This window comes from Capsella rubella, unplaced genomic scaffold (assembly GCF_000375325.1).
Source record: "Capsella rubella cultivar Monte Gargano unplaced genomic scaffold, Caprub1_0 scaffold_8, whole genome shotgun sequence".
NCBI classification, from domain to species: domain Eukaryota; kingdom Viridiplantae; phylum Streptophyta; class Magnoliopsida; order Brassicales; family Brassicaceae; genus Capsella; species Capsella rubella.
The window spans coordinates 4,534,399-4,550,730 of NW_006238916.1; the positions used below are offsets into that span (position 1 = coordinate 4,534,399).

At 35.5% G+C, this 16,332-nt stretch overlaps 2 protein-coding genes and 1 long non-coding RNA gene across 3 annotated transcripts; 1 reads left to right on the plus strand and 2 right to left on the minus strand.

The window, feature by feature from the left end:
* Positions 1–3,063: 3,063 nt before the first annotated feature.
* LOC17876670 (serine/threonine-protein kinase-like protein CCR4) lies at positions 3,064–5,325 on the plus strand. The gene has a single exon (XM_006279999.2). It carries the CDS (start codon positions 3,064–3,066, stop codon positions 5,323–5,325), a length of 2,262 nt encoding a protein of 753 aa, XP_006280061.1.
* Positions 5,326–5,636: 311 nt separating this feature from the next.
* Positions 5,637–8,117, minus strand: LOC17876393 (adenylate kinase 2, chloroplastic). The gene is made up of 6 exons (XM_006280754.2): positions 7,866–8,117; positions 7,660–7,755; positions 6,876–7,139; positions 6,401–6,547; positions 6,198–6,272; positions 5,637–6,096 (listed from the first exon to the last, which is right to left on the minus strand). The coding sequence occupies exons 1-6, from the start codon at positions 8,037–8,039 to the stop codon at positions 5,992–5,994; spliced, it is 861 nt and encodes a 286-aa protein (XP_006280816.2). The 5' UTR covers positions 8,040–8,117; the 3' UTR covers positions 5,637–5,991.
* Positions 8,118–11,784: 3,667 nt separating this feature from the next.
* On the minus strand, positions 11,785–15,959 carry LOC111831844. The gene is made up of 3 exons (XR_002834933.1): positions 15,795–15,959; positions 14,175–14,895; positions 11,785–12,490 (listed from the first exon to the last, which is right to left on the minus strand). It is a non-coding gene; the product is annotated as an uncharacterized LOC111831844 (long non-coding RNA).
* Positions 15,960–16,332: the final 373 nt, after the last annotated feature.

Here is a 16,332-nt window from a genome sequence, read left to right on the forward strand (position 1 = left end):
ACTAGTATCAATTTTATTTCATGTCTTACTACTATATGAATTTCTGCCTTTAAAATTAGTCATTAACATGATCGTGAGAAATGTCAACTGAAAAATTATTAAAATGTTTTAAAATAAAAATGTATCTAAACTTAATACAAAAAAAACAAAAAAATTCTATACAACCTACCAAAAAGAAAAAGAAATCTATACATAATTAAAAAAAAACGTGTTCCTATACTAAAAAAAATACTTAACATAATTTTAGTTTATTAAATTATTAACCTAATTTTACTGGGAATCTTTTAATCGTTGATACATATATATCAATTCGTACTTCGTCTTCCTATCGAAAACTGAAATCGAGAAGTTTTATTTGAATTGTGCGGTTGACAAAAAAAAATCTCGATTTCAGTTTTCGACAAGAAACTCGGAAATTTGTTAATCTTAATATGAAATTATATTTTTATACTGTCAAATTAAACTTTATTATTATTTTTCAACCTCTATTGGTTGATCATAACTCACTGCAATCAATTAAAATTTTTATTATTCTTTCATTCATTATATTTTTTGAGTAAACAATTTAAGTGGTTAAAGAAAGTATGTCAAAAACAGTTTTAATGGTTAAGAAAGTTATTTCGAAAACACTTTCAATGATTAAGGAAATTATGTCAAAGTGAAAGTAAATTGACATATAATTGGTTAAGTTTGTTCGTAGAGACATTTTATAGGTGGTGATAAAGAGCATACTTAAACAATAGAATATCTTTTACGCACTTTTAGTGGTAGAACATATTGTTTTTTTTTTTTTTGATCAAAGTGGTAGAACATATTGTAAAATCATATATTAATCTTAATAATACGATGACTTGACGGATGTGTTGCATCTAAAATATTTTGTGAATAAGTTGTGCAATCATATTTTAGCTGAGTGTGTGAAATAACGTTTTTCAGTTAAAAATAATAATAGTAGTAATAATAATATAATTTTTAACTCAAAAAACGAATAAAATAATTTAATTAGTTTTAGAATATTTTCTACTTACAAATTTATATTTTCTTATGATTAATTTTATGAAATAATTTAGGGGGAATTTCAAAAATACCCCTTTTCATATACCTCTTTTTTAAAAAATACCCTCTTTTCAAACTTTATCAAAAAACCCACTAAAAATGTTGAAATTTATCCAAATATGTGTGTGAGCTTATAAATATATACACAAATTACTTTTATATGTGTCTAAAACTTTATACACCTTTCATAAATAGCGTAAAAATAAATTATAAAAACCTTATAAAAACCGTATAAACCTTTTTAAAAACCGTATAAAAACCTTATAAAATTTATAAAAACGATTTAAAACTATTTAAAACATTTTAAAACATTTGTATCGAATCTCCCAGTAGTAGTTATTATATAAAAGTACCTTATAAACTATATAAAACTTTATAATTTTTTATATTTAAAAAGGGGTATTTTTGAAAATGGATAGATAAAAGGGGTATTTTTAAAAAGGGGTACACCAAAAGGGGTATTTCTCAAAAATTCTCAATAATTTAATAGCCTGATGTCCTAATCAAGTAAAATATAAAGCTACTCAGCTTTTAGGATGACGAGATTCAGACACACCCTTATTTAGATAAAGAACATGACTCATGCCCATTAAATTTGGCATTAAAAATAGTTGACGTGCTTGTTTTTGTCGATCCTATTGGTTTGGAGAGCATATACTACTTGCCGGAGGATGAGACAGCTTAGAGTTGATATGTTCTTTTTTTCTAATAATAAGACTAGTACTCACGTGTATTAGTGTTCTTCGAACATTGGTAGGTTTTGGTTAGTTTTATTTTTACAAGTTTTATTTAGATTATAATGGATTTTATTTAGTTAACGAAATGTGAAAAAAATACTGAAAATAAAGTTTTAGCATTCAAAATTTTACTCTAAATTCTAAATATCAAACACCATCTCCCAAAAATTATACCATAATCTAAAACAATTGACCATATTTTACACCTTTGAAATTAAATTTTATGTTTGCGATGTTTTTAGAAAATTAAAAATACTGTGGTATTTTTTGGAAATATAAACTTATTGTGGTATTTTTTTGGAAACAAAGTTAGAGTGTGGTATTTTGAAGAGTTCCTCTTTTTTATTTGGATGATTACTACTTGATATATTTTTGGTTGGAAGATATATATATATATATATATATATACTGATTAGAATGTGTTATTTACTATTTGAAATATTAAATATTGCTAATTTCATATTTAAGATCTCAAATCAAAAATTTAAATTTTAAATTTTCTTTTTATCATCTCAGTTATTTATTAATTTTAAAATTACTTCGCATTAATTATTAAAAGAAAACTAGAAAAGATTAAAACGAGAAACTGCCTCCATTACAACGAATCCGACAAATCCAGTTTGGAGTAGGCTGCTGAATAAATTAGAGAAATGAATATACATATACATTTTTCAATTTTTATTTTACTTTCAAAAATAAAATACTTCAAAAAGTGAAATATTGATTAATAAAAATTAATTTTTATTCAAATAAATTAAAGTTAATGCTACAGTCTGCTGTTCTAGTACCATTTCTTGAAACTTGTTTAACGAAAAAAAATATAAAAATTAGGGGTTATCAACTGATAAATATTGATCACAGTTTGGTTAATTGATGTACTTAAAATTTTTCTTTTTATCACAATTGATGAAGATATGATCACAATAGCTTATTAAAGAGTGAAGACACTCCAGTGCGAAACTTGAAACATAGAAATGAACTAATTCATTACTATTTGTATTCACCAAAAAAAATCTAGTACTGAATAGTTTAGATGCGATGCACTGAAAGCAATAAGTGTTGAACATTTCAAAGAGTTGACCATGAAAATAAATTAGAAAAGAAAAAATCACTATGAAACCAAGTTAATAAGACTTAGTTTTGGTCTCGTAGGAGGAGGAGTCTTTGTCTCGCGTCTCTCTAACCGCGTTGATTTGCCGTCTTAAAAACACAACTCCTTCAAATATAACCAAACATATATACTCACACGCCATGAGAAGTCTCTTCTTCAATGGCACTTAGTATCTCAATCTCTCGTTTCTCCTTTTACTTTGTGTCTCTAGTTTTGCTTCTATCTTCCTTCTCCTTTGTTTGCTTCTCCCTCTCTACTGTCTCGATCTCTCATATCTCTAATCAGACCCTTGTATGTGCTCTCACCAACCAGTCGTATATCCAATGTTCTAGTTTCCCTTTAAATTCGATTCGTTTTTCTTTAACCGGCAACCTCCGAAATAGTAGGTTTTCCGGCCTTGTATCCGGGAATGGGTTTGTTTGCGGGTTGATATCGGCGCATGATTCAAATATTTCTACACTTATTTGTTGGCGATTCTCTGTTAACGGAGCTAATATGTCGCGCAAAAGAATCTACCAAGGTCCTGAGCTAGAACAATTAGAAGCCGGGAATTCGCGCATTTGCGGAATTGAGACAGTCTCAAGGCGCCTCCGTTGCTGGCAACCGGTCTATATGCCACGTTTGGCTAATTATAATTCCATTGCGGTGAGTGATAATCTTTTCTGTGGGCTACTTCAGCTACCTGGAAGGATCAGTTGTGAACAAGAAGGTATATCCAAAGTGCCGAGTGGAGACCATTACATCGCGATAGCAGCCGGGTCAAGACAAGCGTGTGCGATCACAGTTAACAATGATATGGAGTGTTGGGGACAACCGCAGTTTCCGCCACGAGAAAAGTTCTCAGCACTAGCGATTGGGGAAAACCGTAGCTGCGGTGTTAGGTGGTCTAATGGAACAGTGGTGTGTTGGAGCAACAACAATAACAATTTCAATTTGCCACAGACGCTTGAGGACATTCATTTCACATCAATATACGCTAAAGGGGATATATTTTGCGGCGTTGCCACAAAAAACTACACTCTATATTGCTGGGGAAATGAGAATTTTAAATCGGGTATTTTTGTTCCGTTCGAAGGTCGAATTTCAAAATTGGTAATGCCAGGACCGTGTCGAAAAGAATGTCCTTACGGTCCATTGTTAGGATCACAGTCATTATGCAGCAACGATTTAATGATTTGCGATTTGAAGAGAAAGGATGGAGTATTTCCTGATACACGGGCACAACAACACTCTAAGAACAAGACTTGGAGCACAAGAAACATTGTGTTTGTTATAGTTGGATGCGTTGGAACGTTATCTTCGCTCTTAGTCATCAGTTTCTTGGTCTATAAAAGCAACTATCGATGCCGTGTCCATGACTCTGGACGTCTCGATGATAATAGGACAATAGATATACCCAAGCTTGAGAAGAGGCTGAGTAGTCTAGCTAGTTTAGGGAACCCTGGCCAGCTCATGGAGTTTTCAATTATTGAGCTGTCTCAAGCTACAAATGGTTTCTGTGTCCGGTTTCAGCTCGGGATAGGCAGCTTTGGCTCGGTTTACCAAGCCGTTTTGTCGGATGGACGTCATGTCGCCATCAAACGCGCTGAACTCACAAACCCGGCATCATCTAGGACAACGATGAAAAACCGAAGAGCAGACAATGATTCAGCGTTTGTGAACGAGCTAGAGTCTATGTCGCGGCTGAACCACAAAAATCTTGTTAGACTTCTCGGTTTCTACGAAGACACAGAAGAGAGGATTTTAGTGTATGAGTACATGGAGAATGGATCTCTCTCCGATCACCTTCATAATCCTCGATTTGACCCTATTACGTGGCAAACACGCTTGAATATCGCGCTTGACGCTGCACGTGGAATTCAATACCTCCATGAGTTTGTTGTGCCTCCGGTCATCCATCGTGACATAAAGTCGTCGAACATACTGCTTGACGCCATGTGGACAGCCAAAGTATCAGATTTTGGCCTCTCTCAGATGGGTCCAACTGAAGAAGATGATGTGTCACATCTCTCCTTACACGCTGCGGGTACGTTAGGCTATATCGACCCAGAGTACTACAAACTTCACCAGCTCACAACCAAGAGTGATGTTTACAGCTTCGGCGTCGTGTTGCTAGAGTTACTCTCAGGTTACAAAGCGATACACAAGAACGAAGAGGGGAACTATAGAAACGTCGTGGAGTATGTTGTACCTTACATTTTTATGGACGAGGTTTATAGGGTACTTGACCCTAGGATTTCTCCCCCAACGCCATTCGAAATCGAGTCGGTGGCTCATCTCGGACACTTGGCCGCAGATTGTCTAACGCCTTGTGGTCGGAAAAGGCCGTCAATGGGGGATGTAGTGAGTAGACTAGAGACAGCTTTGGCCGCTTGTTTGGTGGCTCCGACAGAGAAAGTAACTCGATCAAACAGTTACTAGCCACGCTTGGTCAACCTTAATTATATTGAATTTTTAGGAACTAGAAATTTATTAATTTGTACAGAATTTTAATATTTTAATGTGAAAGCTGAAAGCAAAAGTTCGCTGCTTCTTTTTGTACGCATTACATAACAGTCCAAGTCAATGGTTTGAAGACAAAGAAGTGTAAAGCTTAGCAACGTATATTAAACTCCATGGGAAAAGTATAAAGTATTCTAATAATTATTACTTTATAGGAAAAAGAGTTGGTACAAAATTTGGTCGACCATTGTCTACGGTCAAATTTTGACTGATACGAAAAGACCAAAGAAAATTTCAAAAGTCCTACAATCACTAGTACCTCAGTTCTATTCTTCATGATTGTAACAAGAGAACACAATGGTTTATATTCAGTGACTCTACAGATTACAAGAATGGTTGCATATTTCTGAGGTTTGACGTAGACATACATTGTTTTACTAACAACAAAAAAGAGTGTTCTTGCGATACAAGTGATATCGAGCAAATTTGATGAATGTGATAGGGGATATTTACCACTGGTTAGGTCTTTGCCAAGAATGGTTTAACTTCAGAGTGAACTTGGAGAATTGTCCCTCTGTTGAAGCAATGGATACGGAGGAGTATCGATCTGGGCAAACACTTCCTCAGGTTTGTACCAAGAATGATTTAACTTAAGAGTGAACTTGGAGCGGTGTTTCTCTGTTGAAGCAATTCAGACAGAGCAGTGTCGATCTGGGAAAACACTTCACCTTTTGAACGGTTTCCCTCGATCTGGATAATAATTGTAAATAACGTGCTATTTTGCTTTACGAAACTCATAAAAGAAGAGATAGCAAAATTGAAATGGAAAGGAAGTGAGTGAGGTCTTATACCTTGATAGTTATATCGTCATACATAGAAAGCACATCTGTCACATTTTGGTTATGAGTCTTCAGCCGCAGTTTTGCCTACAGCGAGAGAAAAAAAAGTTCAGAGACATAATTGGACTAAGAGAGTTTCATGAGTGAATAATGATTGCATGGGTAACTATCAAGAGGCACGGAACTATAAAAGAATAAAAGAAGTATAGACTTGCCTTCTCTTCAGTATCATCAAAACGTTGGGTGAGTCTAGAAGCAATTTCTTCTGTCTCTGGAGGAGAATACTTCAAGTGGTAGATCTTTCCCGTGACAGGATCTAATCTACGCCCAACAACTCTTTCAATTAGGATATCTTCAGGAACCTGTCCCAAAAGGAGAGTAGGTGTAAATCAAATGAGCCGATCTCCATCGGATAAACTATAGAGAGTTAAAGCAATGTGACTGCATCTAGTGATAACATCTTACACAGAAGATAGATAGCTAATGGACCTAGTTTATTATCAGTAGTCTGGATTCTAAAACAGATTACCAGTATTTAATGTTTCCGCAATCTGTTGCAAATATCTGGTCCAACGAGGTAACAGTTAATCCGTTGCGTTGAGCTCACAAATATAGCTCAAATCTAGCGAGTTCTAGAGAAAGCCTTTAGCTGAGAGATAAAAGAACATTAAAAATAGGAACATTGCTTACTTCCAGGACAATGAATAGATCAGGCTGGAATCCAAATCCCTTAAGAGCTGTTGCCTGTGATGAACTCCTAGGATATCCATCCAAAAGCCATCCATTCTGCTCTGAATCTTTCTGCGACAAACGATCTTTTACCATCATTACAACTATTTCATCAGGGACCAATTGTCCTTTCTCCATAAATTCTTTAGCTCGTCTTCCATTTTCACTTCCAGAAGCTATTTCAGCCCTCAGCAAATCTCCAGCAGAGATATGCACCAAACCATACTGCATACCAACAAAAGAAGAAAATCTCAATCTTCTTCTAATTCATGAGAGAATCTCATCCACCACAGAGAAGTAAAATAAGGGAACCCTATAAAGCATGAAGTCTTCCATTGAAACAGAACCTTCAAAGTTAAGTAAAAAGGAGCAGCAAATTCCACAGAAACAGCGGGTTTTTTTCATGAGCACGACGATACTTACCTATTAAACGACCTAAACTTCTAATCTCCACTAAACACCAGACACATTACTGAACTTTTATATCATATTAACCACTTTATTAAATAGGAACATCCCATGATACAGCCAAGAACTGGTTCAATGCTTGAAATCATTACTAGAGAAAGCTCTGAGTCAACAACTCATGCAATGATAAAATCGATCACAAAATGAATTGGATTAGTATCCAAAACCTAAGCTAATTGCTTGAAATCATTACTAGAGTCAACTCATGCAATACTATGGTTGGCCTAAATTAAGATTCAATGATAAAAATCAATTGGAATAGAATCAAAAACCTTACTTTTTGAGTAATCAGCTCGCATTGTGTACCTTTACCAGAAGCAGGAGCTCCTGATATCATAATTTTCAAAGGCTTCGCTTTCTCAGCCGCAACAATCTATAAATTCCCTTCCACACAAAAACAAATCCATAAATAAAAGTTTCGCAGACGATAAACACAACTACACAAACGCATTTCAAAAATCGAAGCTCAGAACAATCATCCACCTGAAATTTGGGGGAGATAACCGACGGAGATCTGGTAACACGCCGGAACCGGTAAAGAGAGTGGACGGAATCGCCGGAAAAAGAAAAGGATGACCGTGAAACTGGTGACGGAGAGGAAAGATGCGAGTGGAAGGTCATCGGCGGTGGAGATATAGAATTCACACAGCCCGTCATGGCTTTCTCTCTCTCTCTCTCTCTCTCGCTCAACGAGCTTGTGGTGGTGGTGGCTATGGAGGGACCAGAGAGAAGAACTAGTTGTTCAGATTTTTTAGTGGAGGCCCAAACCTAAATGGACTCATTTTAACTTCTTTAATGATTCTTGATCGTTATGTAACTAAACTAATCTAAAAGAGAAAAAACCAAAAAACCAAAAAACACACCATTTATTTTTTATTTAGACATTTAACGGGTTATTTTTTTTTATTTTGATCTGATCCATTATCACTCATGTAAAAGTGTATTTCTCTTTACTATATAGAGGATAGTTTGGCGGTAGCCATGCAATTTTTTTTGTTACTTGGTTCAAAGGTTTTTGATTCATTTCTCTTATCAAACCCATTTCAATTTTTATTTTATTTAATATTCTATGTTTGGTCCTTGTTCCCATGAAATAGAGGAAGATGATAATGGACTTTTCGGAGAGTTCTCTTTCTTGATATTGTCTAGTAAAGTTGTGAGTTATTTAACCGTAGGAGATTTAGAGATTTGATTCAATCCTCCATCATATTGGAGCTAACGAAGATTCTAGAGATTTGATTCAATCCTCCTTCTCTTCCAATCCCGATGATAAATGAAGCCACCATTAGCCACATGGAGAGTAAAACTCTTCTTGTTCCTCTCCACCAATCGATCCAAAATCTTGATTTAGCCAAAAGTTTCATTTTTCAATGGAGGAAGTAATTGAAGATCGGGCGATTCGGGTTTTTGTGATCTCGATCTTGTGTTATGATAAGTCTCAGACCTTATCTAAATAGAAAATAACCATAATTAAGGAGGGAGAGAAGTATTGTGTCGCTTATGGCAGACAGAAGATAGAGAGAGAAGGTTTTGTTGTGCCGTTAGGACAACTTTCAAGACGCCAATAGGAAGAACTCCATTTCAGTTGGTGTATAGTAAAACATGTCCTCTTCTTGTGGAGATTGAGTACAAAGCGCTTTGGGCTATCAACCTTCTTAATTTGGACATTGATTTTGCTCAAATAAAGAGAGTCCTTGACATCCATGAACTTGAGAAAAATCAGACTTCATGCTTTTGAGAGTTCCAAAATCTACAAGGAGAGAACCAAGGCCTTCCATGACAAGAAGATTAATGCTAAGGATCTCAAGGTTGGTGACCAAGTCATCCGGGAAAGCTTAAGTCTAGATGGTATGGACCGTTTGAAATTAAAGAAGTTCTGCCATTCAGTGCAATCACTCTCATGAACAAAGATAGCAGCAAGTTCATTGTGAATGGTCAACGTGTCAAGAAGTACTTAACTAATCAAGAGACACTAGAGGGGTCCTCTATGCCCCTCTATGAATCTCTAAAAGCCTAAAATGGCATGAAAAGTCAAGTTTAGTGACTTTGAACAAACTCACTTCAGAGAAAGTCCCGATGGTATCCCTATAAAAACTACTTAGGATTTCTTGTTATTTTGATTTTCGTTTTTGGTTTTGTGTTGGTCAGGATTTCATAGAGATAAAATTTGGGCATGAATATCAGAGAAGTTAAAGAAACAGTGTGAGGAACAAATGCATGATCGAGTATAAAGCAGTGACACATGTGGAGTGGGAGAAAAAAAGTTATTTGTTGTTTTCTTGTGGAGTGAAACATGAAGAAATACACTGAAAAAACCAAGGACAACACCACACACTCGACCCCAATAACAAACATCCCTTTACCCACTAATTATCTTATCTGATGTGTTGTGTTTTTAATAAGTGTTTTTAAGTGTTTTAAGGTAGTTAATATAGCATTCTCTTGTCTCTTAGGTTGTTTTAAGTTGCATTTTCATCTTGTTTTCATCTTATTAGGTATTTGGAGCTTTAAGGAGTTATTGAAGCATAAATGGAGTAAAGGATTAAATTTTGGAGTCAAAATTGGATCAATCAAGACTGAAGAACAAGAGAAGAGAAGGAAGAGAAAGCCAACCGACCAACCGATCAGCTGGGAGGTCGATTCAGTTGAGTTTGTAGCCTCAGACAAGACTCAACCGATCGATCAACCGATTGGTTGAGTTTCCATTACAAGCCAACCGACTGATCGGTCGGTTATCACATGTTCGAGACTTTCTTACGAATCTCAATCAACCGATCAACCAATCGGTGAGAATCAACCCATTGGTCGGTCGGTTCAACGTTATAAGTTTGCAAAAATCCGGTTTGTCCCGGTTATCTCCGGTTTGTTTTGGTTTAATATAATGTTTTCCTATAAATACTCCAACCCTAATTGGGATTTGGTTAAGTTTTGTTTTAGAAACAAAAATTCTTCTTTATGGTTTCCATTTTGAGTTTTTGCATTGGATCTTGGTTCTTAATGTTATAAAATTTGATTTTGTCTTTGATTTTCCGGAATCTACAATCTCTAATCATGATTTCACAAAGATCAAGCACATTACTTTGTGCTTTCATGACGATGAGTGAGTAGTCATCTAGAATCTCTGGGTTAGGTAGATTAAAAGGATTTTGGAGTTGGGTTATGGACTTTAAGATTAGATTATCGTAGATCCTAGCTTAGAGGTTGCTAATAATGCTTGATCAATCTTGATCATGTTGATTCTAGTCTTAAGAATTTCATACCCGAAAGGTGTTCAATGAAATTCCCGAACCAAAAGCTGTAAGAGCTTTGCATTCCTTGCCATTGGAAAAATTTTATTAGGATGTTTGGTGGCTAGATATACTTGTTTTTAATTGCCTTTGGAATAAGTTAATGATTATTTGATTAATGAAGTGATTATTGTCGAGGAAAAGGATTAGTCTAATTAAGTGTTTATGGACTTTGGATAAATGCTTGTTTGAAGCATCTTTGTGTATTACTTTTGTGTTGAGCTTGCAAATTGAGAACCGAATAAATCAGTTTAGAAAAATACTACATCAATTTGGCACTGCTGCCGATTTGCAATTGCATTAACCATTACGATTTAATCATTGCTTAAGACTAAGCGTTTCTTTACGTTGTTACTAAAATTTCTTGTCTTGGTGTTTTGATCTTTCTTTTGTAAGGTGTATGAACTTGAGAAGCCAAGATCAAGAGAATTTGGTTAATTGGGTTGAAGACATCAGCCGGTTAGAGAGAGAGATTGCTCGGACAAGAAGAGAACACGAACGGTTTGCTCACCTTGAAAGATTAGGAATGGCAAACAACCCGCCACGCAATGGTGATGGTCCTAATGGAAATGACCAACATCATGTTCCAAAAGGCCCCATCCAACAAATGGAAGTTGATTATGGAGCTAACAACTTCAAACAAGCATTTATCCAAAGGAAACCTCTAAGCTAGGATCTAAGATAATCTAACATTAAACTCCAGAAACCAACTCCAAAATCTTCCTTATCTACCCAACCCAAAGATTCTAGATGACAACTCACTCATGGTCATGAAAGCACAAAGTAATGTGTTTGATGTTTGTGAAATCATGATTAGAGATTGTAGATTCAGGAAAATCAAAAAGAAAATCAAATTTGATAACTTTAATTTAAAAACCAAGATTCAATACAAAATTTAGATAGAAAACATTAAGAGGAGTTTTTGTTCCTAAAACAAAGCTTAACAAATCCCAATTAGGGTTAGAGTATTTATAGGAAAACATGGTATTAAACCAGAAAAAATTTAGGGTTAGAGTATCTATAGGTATTAAACCGAAACAAAATGAAAATAACCAAGTACCTATTTAGATGCAAATGCAACTTAAAACAACCTAAGATGACAAGAGAATGCAAGATTAACCACCTTAAAACAATTAAAAACACCCAAATTTATCAGTTGTTTGTCCACAAGCAAACTTACAAGTGATGGTTTGAGAAAAAGGTTTGAAAGTGGGGATTCTTTTTTTTTTTTTGTAAACCAATAATATAAAATCTGAACCAAAGTCTCAACCTCCTAAAGCAGAGGGTGAAATACACGAAAGAAGTCCAACTTTTGCCAAGGCATGAGCTTCTGGAATCTCAACACGAAGAATAAAATGAAAAGAAATCAAACTAAACTTAGCGCTAAAGATTTTGATATCCTCCAACAAGCCATCAAGCTCGTTTGTGTGGCCAGCGGAAGTGAGAAGATGGATGAGGTTTTGGCAATCCGAGTTGTAGGCCAGTCTTGTTACACCCAAAGCTAAAGCCGCCAAAATAGCCGCCTTCAAAGCTAATGTCTCTGCTACAAGAGCAGAGAAACCTTGTTGGGTCAAGCCATTGCTCGGTGACTCAATGATCCAGCCCATTCCACACCACTTAGTTGCTTCCTTCCAAGCCGCAGCAGAAAAGCAGATGAACGCTTTAGGATGAACGTCTCCCATTCCCGATTTCGAAACGCCTTGTTTTCTTTTTTGTGTTTGATTAACTTAGCCTGCTGGCAAGCTCGAGCTTTTACCACTGTTTACACAAAAATTCTTCCTCAGTCCAGCTTCGATCCTCAAGGATAAGAGCATTGCGAACCTTCCACATGGACCATAGAATCCAAGGGTACAACAGTGAGAAAACAAATCCAATAGGCGGAAGAAAGAAAAAATTTCTTGAACCCAGCCCAGCCTCATCAAAGGGGATTCATATTCACAAAATATTAAGCAAATGATTCAAACTAAAGTCCTCAAAGATAGTTCAAAGGTGCATGAATCAATTATCGTACTTTGAAATATTTTCTCATACTCAAGTTAAGGCATAATTCTAGCTCAATCTCAATGTATTAGCAAAGACTCACAATCAAGTTGAAAAATCTCTTTCACATTCATTAAGGTGTTGGGCGCGGTCTCGTCAGTAGAAAATGAATTGATCTCAATCGGTTTGGGTAAGGCTTTTTAAGGGTGTTTTGTCAAAATTTATTTCTTTGGCTGACTAACTCTTAAACAAAGGAATGCTAGACAATTATGAAATGTACGTACGACCAAGAACAATTTAGCGTAACAGGTTTTAACTACTGTTATTCTACCCATCTTAGATATAACTTCCTAATCTCTACCCTTTTAGCACCATCTTTCTTTTCTTCCTTTTACTCACACCCATTGGGCACTTTTGGTCTCTTTTCTTTTCAAACCCCAACCTTCATGGCCAAGATCTTATTATTTTCTAGCCTTTTTTAAAACACTAAGCTCTTTTCTAATCCCATTTTCTTTGCCTTTCTTTTGTATCCAATGCACAATTCTTTGCAAAACGTTTCATTTTCTTGTGGAGACTACCATACACAAATATTTCTTTCCTTCTAAGAGGCTAGAGCTTCCTTTCTTATGACTTTAATTCTCTGAGACTCCTTTTAAAACTAATGATCAAGCCTTTCTTTTCAACCTTTCTTTTTTTCCTTCCCTCAATCCCAAGCCAATATACTCAATCAACCACTTAACCCTTTAAATCCTAACCTAATAGCTAGGTTCAAACGTTCCAAATCCTAGCTAAAACAAGAGTCAAAACCTTGTCGTTCTCGATACTCTCAACATTTCATGATCTATAACATTATCAAGAAAATGCCTCACTCACAAATAAATCAAGGGCTTGAAAGAAAAAGGGTAGCGTTCAAGACGGAAAATTATTTCTTCAAGTTATTTCAAAGATTGGTAGAAGATAGGGTAACCAGAATTATAAAAATGACCATGAGAAAGAATTCAAGTTCCATAAGCGAGAAGAATAATATTCAAATTAAGTCCAAATTCATAGAGATGTTTCAAAATTCATGTAAGCTTGACGCAGGAAGAAATTGCTTTTGAAAGATACAAAGGTCTAAGATGAATTTTCATTTTTTTCAAGATGATTAAGCAACTAAGGGCTTTAATTCCAATCCTAAGATTTAATTTCGACAAGGAATTTTAACCATCATCCCCAAGGCATATGCAAATGCAAGCTATATACTGCTAGACTTAATTCTAGAGATAAAAATGAAAGTGCAAAGCTACATGATTTTTTTTTGAATTTTTCAAAATTTTCATTTTTTTTTTGTTTTTCTCAAAACATAGCTATTAACAAATGCAAGAATCAAGAGAAAGAAAGACAAAACAATACAAAACATTCAATGGTTAGTCTCTTCCCCAAACTTAATTCACATTGTCTCGATGTGAGGGAAGTCCGAGAAAAGACTAACGAAAAACAAACAAAACACAACTCAAATGGCATAGATAATGGTTAGTAATGGTACCTTACTCAAGCTTCTTCTCATATTCTATGTCAGCAAGTATTTGTGAAATTGTAAGCACTTTTGATGACAATGAAATATCTTGTTTCATCCACTGCTCTAAACACATCAAAACCTCCACCATATAATGAGTTAGAGAACTCCTTGCTGGCGATATGATTCTTCCACTCGTTCTGAATGCACTCTCCGATGCAACCGATGACACTTGGACTGCAAGTACATCACGAGCTATCTCTGCTAAAACTGAATATTTGTGGGCATTGACCTTCCACCAAGACAGTACATCATACTACATTCCATGCATCACATCTGGAGTCTCACAACTTTCCTTTAGATACACATCCAGCTCATCCTTTGATACTTTAACTCCTTTCTCATTTTGCATCTCTATAAATCTAGATTCCACCTTTCTTCTTTTACGATTAGAAACCAAGTCGAGGTCGTCATCCCATCTTTCAGTTGACTGCTCTTGATTGCACTGAGATGTCTGAGAAAACTGACTGTTTTCAGAGGTTGTAGCCCTACCCAATCGTAAATTGTATTCATATCACGATTGTCTTTATGTTTTGTGAAATGCTCCCATACTTCAGCCCTCTCGCCTTTGCTCCTTTTGTGTTTTTGGTTGAGAAGTAGCTCCATTTGGGTCATCTGGTGCTTTTCGTTTGCCAGAATCAGTTCCTTCGTTGTCAAGTCCCTCACCATTTGGAAATGATGATGAATCCATCTGAAACAGAGAAAGGACCCATTGTAAAAGCATGCAGTCTTGACTTTTATGATTTAACATTCAAATTATTATATAAGAACACACGCTTCTTCGTAGCTTTGTGGATCGCAAAGCTTCAACATAAACTTTATAGATCCAACTAAGAACACACGCTTCAATACTAAGAACACACGATTCCATTATATAAGAACACACGATTCCATTATATAAGAACACACACTTCAATATTTACACTGAATTCAAAGTTCCAATCACTAAAACTAGTGACCAAAAGCTATAAAACACAGAAACAACAAAAACAAAAACGTAGAACACACGGTTTAGTACAAAGAACAAAAACAAAAAACAAAAGTACAGAGATAAAGAGCTAACTCAGAACACACCTTTCAATACTAAGAACACATGATTCCATTATATAAGAACACACGCTTCAATATTTACACTGAATTCAGAGTTCCAATCACTAAAACTATTGACCAAAAGCTATAAAACACAGAAACAACAAAACTAAAAAACGTAGAACACACGCTTTAGTACTAAGAACAAAAACAAAAACAAAACAAAAAAAACAAAAGTATAGAGAAAAAGAGCTAACTAAGAACACACGCTTCAATAATCAATACTAAGAACAAAAATAAAAAACACAGAACACACGCTTCAAACTCGATGAGCTTCGTCATCAATCCCTAGAGATCATCAAAAAACAAAAGAATTTACACTGAATTCAAAGACAGTGATTAATCCCCAGAGAAACCATCGTTATTAACCCAAAAAAAAGTAAGTAAAGTAAGCTGTCGAATATTCCTTTTAGCTTCTTAAACAATAAACATAGCGTTAGAGAGAGAGAGAGAGACGTATGATAGAGAGAGAGAGAGACGTAGAAAAACAAGAAAACTCACTTGAGAATAATTTGTTGAAAACTCAGAGAGAGGAGGAGCTTCTCGAGGATGTTGTGAATCCAGTTTGTTTGTTGTTGAGAGTTTTGAAGGGAAAAATTGAAATTGGGTATGGAAGCTAAATCGTCTCCTATGATTTTGCTAACTGCAGAATGATGATTTTTTTGGAAATGAAAATATTGAAAATCGATTCGAGTATATCAGTTTCTGGGCAATGAAATCGATCAACAAGGGAATGAAATCTGGTTTACAATCGTGACAATTGGGTTTTTGGGTATGTTTGGGTTTACCCGAACCTGAACCCGAACCCGAACCCGAACCCGGAATTTTCAAAACAAAAACCCGATCCGGTATCTTCTTTAATCGGGTTCGGGTTCGGTACGGGCCTAACGGGCCGGGTTCGGGTTTGGGCTTTGGGTATGGGCTTTTTGCCCAGGCTAGTAGGCCACCATAAACCCGCTTGTAATACCTTGGAGACTGTCTTGAACATAGCTAAATGACCTCCATATGGCCCATAACAATGTTGTAAGATCCTTTCTAC

What these genes read in the sequence shown, in the direction of transcription:
- LOC17876670 (XM_006279999.2), top strand. Translation starts at nt 3,064, where the DNA reads ATGGCACTTAGTATCTCAATCTCTCGTTTCTCCTTTTACTTTGTGTCT.
- LOC17876393 (XM_006280754.2), bottom strand. Translation starts at nt 8,039, where the DNA reads ATGACGGGCTGTGTGAATTCTATATCTCCACCGCCGATGACCTTCCAC. An exon ending in GCGAGCTGATTACTCAAAAA is followed by an intron (nt 7,140 to 7,659) that starts GTAAGGTTTTTG and finishes GTTGGTATGCAG; the next exon opens with TATGGTTTGGTGCATATCTC. An exon ending in TTGATGATACTGAAGAGAAG is followed by an intron (nt 6,273 to 6,400) that starts GCAAGTCTATAC and finishes CTCTCGCTGTAG; the next exon opens with GCAAAACTGCGGCTGAAGAC.